The following is a 6692-nucleotide window of genomic DNA, read 5'->3' on the forward strand; positions in this document are numbered from 1 at the left end:
TTTTTTACAAATAAATAACTGCAAAGTGGGGTGTGCGTAATTATTCAGCCCCCTGAGTCAATACTTTGTAGAACCCCCTTTTGCTGCAATTCCAGCTGCCAGGCTTTTAGGGTATGTCTCTACCAGCTTTGCCCATCTACAGACTGAAATCCTTGCCCATTCTTCTTTGCAAAACAGCTCCAGCTCAGCCAGATTAGATGGACAGCCTTTGGGAACAGCAGTTTTCAGATCTTGCCACAGATTCTCCATTGGATTTAGATCTGGACTGTGACTGGGCCATTCTAACACATGGATATGTTTTGGTTTAAACCATTCCGTTGTTGCCCTGGCTTTAGGTTTAGGGTCGTTGTCCTGCTGGAAGGTGAACCTCCGCCCCAGTCTCAAGTCTTTTGCAGACTCCAAGAGGTTTTCTTCCAAGATTGCCCTGTATTTGGCTCCATCCATCTTCCCATCAACTCTGAGCAGCTTCCCTGTCCCTGCTGAAGAGAAGCCCCCCCAGAGCATGATGCTGCCCCCCCATATGTGACAGTGGGGATGGTGTATTCAGAGGGATGTGCAGTGTTAGTTTTCCGCCACACATAGCGTTTTGCATTTTGGCCAAAAAGTTCCATTTTGGTCTCATCTGACCAGAGCCCCTTCTTCCACATGTTTGCTGTGTCCCCCACATGGCTTGTGGCAAACTGCAAACGGGACTTCTTATGGTTTTCTGTTAACAATGGCTTTCTTCTTGCCACTCTTCCATAAAGGCCAACTTTGTGCAGTGCACGACTAATAGTTGTCCTATGGACAGATTCCCCCACCTGAGCTGTAGATCTCTGCAGCTCCCCCAGAGTCACCATGGGCCTCTTGGCTGCATTTCTGATCAGCGCTCTCCTTGTTCGGCCTGTGAGTTTAGGTGGACGGCCTTAGTCATTAGCACTCATCAGGCAATGTCTATGGGCAACTGACTGCACTCAGACCAAAGGGGGCTGAATAATTACGCACACCCCACTTTGCAGTTATTTATTTGTAAAAAATGTTTGGAATCATGTATGATTTTCCTTCCACTTCTCACGTGTACCCCACTTTGTATTGGTCTTTCACGTGGAATTCCAATAAAATTGATTCATGTTTGTGGCTGTAATGTGACAAAATGTGGAAAAGTTCAAGGGGGCCGAATACTTTTGCAAGCCGCTGTATTTTATTAAGCAACGTTTTATTTTGGGGTTTGTGCTCCCTTTAAGAGGATTTTTACAGACGTGGGTTAAATGATTGTTTCCCATTGGGTGGCTTATTTTTAAAAAGGGTATATTGACAACATGAATGTCTGTTCTACACCCAGATATCACTCCCCGTGGGATGTATTTCCTGGCTCAGCGCTGTACTGGAACAAGCTGACACTCGCTCCCTCTCCAATCCAGAATGTGGGGTACAGTGCCTGGGAGAAGATACAGCTGAACGAATGGAGAAGTTCCAGGCCACCATCCCTCACTCCATAGAACGTAAGAGTGCCAGCCTCGCAGTCCAGACTGACTCCCACCTTTGTGTACTTGGGGGCCTGCAGTTGCTGCTCTGTATTAGCATGCCAGGCTGAGTGGCATCTGCTATGTATCTGCAGACTCCATGAGAAGGGGTTGCGCCCTATCTTGTTCTGTTCGTTTTTACTGCGCTCCAGGCAGTCGTACGCTACTCCTACTTCTACGAAATGTGCAGAAAGCTCCACTTCCCAGTAGTGGTGGCCACTGGAGAACCCCTCTGTACACATGACTTGCCAGGTTTGGAAAGTAGAGGAGGATATAAGAACCTCCGCCCCCTGGGAACTCATCTTGTGGGAGGCCTTGCAGTTCTGACGTGACAGCTGGATGTACTTGTTTGCACTTCTGGGCTCAAACGTCAAGTTACGGTAATCTAAAAGGGAGAGGAGAGTTGTCAGTGTGGTAGCACCTTGGGGCAAGAGTGGGCATGGGAAGCTTTCTCTCTGCACTGTGGGTTCAGGCAAATGCCAGAGGGGCTGCTGTAAGGTGCCATAGACAGTCACTATTTATTGGGCTGGGGGGGGGGGGCTGTTTGGGCCTCTGGGTACTTGGAATGCCAGGACCCAGGCCCAGACTGGCAATCTGTGGGTTCAGGCAAATGCCAGAGGGGCTGCTGTAAGGTGCCATAGACAGTCACTATTTATTGGGCTGGGGGGGCTGTTTGTGCCTCTGGGTACTTGGAATGCCAGGACCCAGGCCCAGACTGGCAATCTGTGGGTTCAGGCAAATGCCAGAGGGGCTGCTGTAAGGTGCCATAGACAGTCACTATTTATTGGGCTGGGGGGGCTGTTTGTGCCTCTGGGTACTGGGAATGCCAGGGCCCAGGCCCAGACTGGCAATCTGTGGGTTCAGGCAAATGCCAGAGGGGCTGGTTTAAGATGCCATAGACTATATATAGCAGTGTTTTTCAACCTTTTTTGGGCAAAGGCACACTTGTTTCATGAAAAAAATCACGAGGCACACCACCATTAGAAAATGTTAAAAAATTTAACTCTGTGCCCAGCAGCAGTGCCCCCCTAGTACATTGGTGCCCAGCAGCAGTGCCCCCCTAGTACATTGGTGCCAAGAGCAGTGCCCCCCTAGTACATTGGTGCCCAGCAGCAGTGCCCCCCTAGTACATTGGTGCCAAGAGCAGTGCCCCCCTAGTACATTGGTGCCCTGCCTACGGCACACCAGGCAACATCTCGCGGCACACTAGTGTGCCGCGGAACAGTGGTTGAAAAACGCTGATATATAGGGATGATGGGGGGCTCTATGGGTCTCTGTGTACTTTAAATGCCTGGGCATTATTTGAATCCCAGTCCAGGCCTGGTACAAGGCTAGTTCACCAGGGGTGCTACCATTCTCACCTTTATAAAGTTCTGCTCTCAGTTGACTCATTGTGGAAGGAGTGATGCTTGGCCTTGTCTTTGCTTTAGGTGGAGATGGAGTGCATGAGGTCTCTATAAAAGAAGGTATAGGTCCTGTGAAATACCCTAGAAGGCAGTTTGTACCTACCTGGCACCATGAAAGCGACAGACTCACCCTTGACTTCAGCCTGTGATGGCTCATTGAGCAGGGCATTAGGGAATTCTACCTTCAGAAGATTAATGACCTGCGGCAGGATTCTGGTTACTGCATCCACCTGTGAGGAGCCACATAATGGCATACTGGGCAGCACAGGAATGGCTTCAGGAGGCACAAGCAAAGTAAAGCCCTGTAACAGACAATGTGAGATCTTGGGCATCACTTTCCCGCTGTAGTAAAACATAGGTGGGCCCTGATGGACATTGGTCCATAGCTAATATTAGTTACGCTTTGTGATGCGTTTAATTGCTCTGCTGACATTTGCCTCCTACCTGGAGAAACGCAACATCATCTGGGTTTTGGCACAACTGTTCCGCTTCGTTTTCATGTTGCTCCACTCGTTCCAAATGCTTTTGCAGCTGCTCCAGACTCTGCTCCGCTTTAGCCAAGGCTACCCCCTCTTCACTCCGTAATGTCTCTATGGACATGGTACAGCACACCTCAAGAACATTGCTCAGCTCCTCAAACTTAGCCAAGATACAGGTCTCCATCTTGTCACATGACGTCTGCACAAGAGGTAAGAGATAATGTTTATTTACTTTATGTTCATGGGTGGGAGCTGCCATGTGGTTTCCTCTTGTATAGTACTACATAAGGCCATTGCTTTTTGTATGGCTGGAATATTCCTTCGTTATATATCTGTATTTATACATGTGTCTCCAAGCTGCCATATTATTTTCCATAACTATACGCCCGTAACAAGCGCTTAAGGTGTTACTTACTTTAATATTTCCAGTGAGCTGCTGGCGCTTTTCAATCGCTGCCCGTATTTCCTCCTTTTGATTGGCATTGCCAAGTAAAGACTTCCTAAGCTGCTCCTAAAGCAAAGGGTGGATAATAATATATCAAAAGTTCTCATCACAAACCATAATGTGATAATAAAGATACTGCAATGTGGATTGCCGCTATGTCTTTTAGAGGTACATCTTGCTCCTTTATAGTGTTCTCTGACTGTCACTTGCTAATTAAATAACCCTGTACCCAAACTGTGCCCTCCTTCCCACTAGGGGAGCATGGAGCAGTGGCAGCCTGGAGCCCAGTTTGGGTTCAAAGTTCAAGTCAGTGGTGTTCATACCTTTTCCATTATCTGCCTCCCACAGACCTTCCCAAACTTGTTCTGCTCTAGGCCTGGGCTTATGTGGCCTTTATACAGATCCTGGCCTTGGAGGAAGCCCATATAGATGCCATGAAGACAGACTTATTTTAGGAATGTTCTAGGCCTGAGCTTAGGTGGCCTTTATACAGATCCTGAAGGAAGCCAATGTAGATGCAATGAAGACAGACTTCTTTTAGGAGGAATGCTCTAGGTATGGGCTTATGTGGCCTTTATACAGATCTTGGCCTTGGGGAAGCCCTTGTAGATGCCCTGCGCCAGGGAAACACTGACGGGGTTGCCCTTAATAAAAACAAACCTCCCTCTCTTTCCCAATGAAAAAAGAGTTTGGGAGATGCTGAGTCACATTGTTAGAACAGATCCTGGCCTTGGAGGAAGCCCATATAGATGCCATGAAGACAGACTTATTTTAGGAATGCTCTAGGCCTGAGCTTAGGTGGCCTTTATACCGATCCTGGCCTTGAAGGAAGCCCATGTAGATGCGATGAAGACAGCCTTTTTTTTAGGAATGTTCTAGGTATGGGTTTATGTGGCCTTTATACTGATCCTGGCCTTGAAGGAAGCCCATGTAGATGAAATGAAGATATACTTATTTTAGGAATGCTCTAGGTATGGGCTTATGTGGATTTTATACTGATCCTGGCCTTGAAGGATGCCCATGTAGATAAAATGAAGATATACTTATTTTAGGAATGCTCTAGGTATGGGTTTATGTGGCCTTTATACTGATCCTGGCCTTGAAGGAAGCCCATGTAGATAAAATGAAGATATACTTATTTTAGGAATGCTCTAGGTATGGGTTTATGTGGCCTTTATACTGATCCTGGCCTTGAAGGAAGCCCATGTAGATGAAATGAAGATATACTTATTTTAGGAATGCTCTAGGTATGGGCTTATGTGGATTTTATACAAATTCTGGCCTTGGAGGAAGCCCATGTAGACAATCTTCTTCTGGAAAGACCTTGATGAGAATCAATATGTGATACAAAGCATCAACGCTACCCACTGTACTGGCATGCACCTTGATTAAACCCATTTTTTTTTAGAGACCAGTAGAAGTCCCACCAACATAGAAATCCCTAATATACCTGTAATCTGCTCCTCCAAAAAGTATGAATAAAAACCATTTGTATATGCTGAAATCCAGCTGCAAAACAGTTCTTCTCTTTCTGCATCATTTGGAATCCTGGCAGGGGAGGAGGGACTATAACACTGATGTTACAAATTGTATCAACTTCTCCACAGCTTACAGACAGCATGCAGGAACTACATAACCCACAATGCATTGCACTGTGATGTTCCTCTCCTTATTGACATCATGTGTGCAAGGAATTGTGGGATTGGGAGGATGCAGGCTGAAGGTAAGCTGAGGACAGGCGACTACTGTTACATTTTTTTTGAGTCACAAAGTAGCCAGCCAGATCAGCAGGGGAACAGGGGGCGGGGCTTAGGGAACTGTTCCAACCATATCATCATGGAAAGGCTGCATATTTTTTAATTGATATATATTGAAAAGTTGTTTGAAATTATGTTTACTTTTTTGGGTGGAGTTTCCCTTTAAGACTATAGGGCCCATGGTAAGTTTTGAAGGTGCCATCTCTTACCTCTTCCATCTGTCTCTTCTCCTCAATGGACTCCAGTGTATGATTGCGGCATTCCACCATGTAGCATTTGGAACAGACGCAGCGCTTCTCTGTGCAACAGAACAACTCGAAGTTGCGGTTGTGCCGCTGACACTTTGTAGCTGGACACACGTTTCTCTTCCTTTGAATTTCCGGCTCTTGGGATACGTTCTGCTTCTCCAAAGCCCTTACTGTCTCAACCAAGTCGCTGAGATCCACATTTTTGGGGGTTTCGGGGCGCTCAGGAAATATCTTCCGGCACCGTGGGCAGGAGTAGGGAATCTGCTTCCGAACCTCTTGATCCCAGTGATCATTGATACATTTCTGGCAGAAATTGTGCCCGCAGGCCGTAGACACCGGCATGGTGAACAATTCCAGGCAAATGCTGCACTTTAAACTGCTTCGGATATCATTCGACGTGAAACCGGGGTCCGACATTCTCAGGCTGGAAAGACAGAATATTTACACTGACATATAAAATGCCTCAACAAGTACTGTGTAGTGCTAAGGAAAATCAATATAAGAGAAATGTGTGGCCCCAAGAGCTTACATTCTACTCAGGTGCAGGGCTGGCAGTCGTGCAGTAATCCAGGGAGGAGATCAGACCAGAGAAGTGTCTGGGAAACCGAAAGCAAACGGGAGTAAAGCAGCTGGAGGGAGGGGCTAGAGGAGGAGAGACAGGATTGGCTGAAACACAAGAGGAGAGGGTGGAATACAGAGTGGAGGAGCTGCCTGAGTAAAGGCATTTCATTCAATTAGTCTTTAAAGGTGTATTGTCATTTCAATGTTATTTTATTAGCCCTGTAATTGTATCCAACTCTAATCAGTGCTTCTGTCAATAAATATGTCATAAAAGTGCTTTGGTTTTATTCCATA

The 6692-nt window shown here is 46.6% G+C and overlaps 1 protein-coding gene across 1 annotated transcript; it reads right to left on the reverse strand.

Moving 5' to 3' along the window:
• Nucleotides 1-1111: 1111 nt before the first annotated feature.
• Nucleotides 1112-6475, reverse strand: trim65 (tripartite motif containing 65). The gene is made up of 7 exons (XM_002939977.5): nt 6367-6475; nt 5799-6261; nt 3803-3898; nt 3353-3586; nt 3039-3210; nt 2864-2956; nt 1112-1887 (listed from the first exon to the last, which is right to left on the reverse strand). Exons 2-7 carry the CDS (start codon nt 6252-6254, stop codon nt 1325-1327), a joined length of 1614 nt encoding a protein of 537 aa, XP_002940023.1. The 5' UTR covers nt 6255-6261; nt 6367-6475; the 3' UTR covers nt 1112-1324.
• Nucleotides 6476-6692: the final 217 nt, after the last annotated feature.

This window comes from Xenopus tropicalis, chromosome 10 (assembly GCF_000004195.4).
Source record: "Xenopus tropicalis strain Nigerian chromosome 10, UCB_Xtro_10.0, whole genome shotgun sequence".
Lineage (NCBI taxonomy): Eukaryota > Metazoa > Chordata > Amphibia > Anura > Pipidae > Xenopus > Xenopus tropicalis.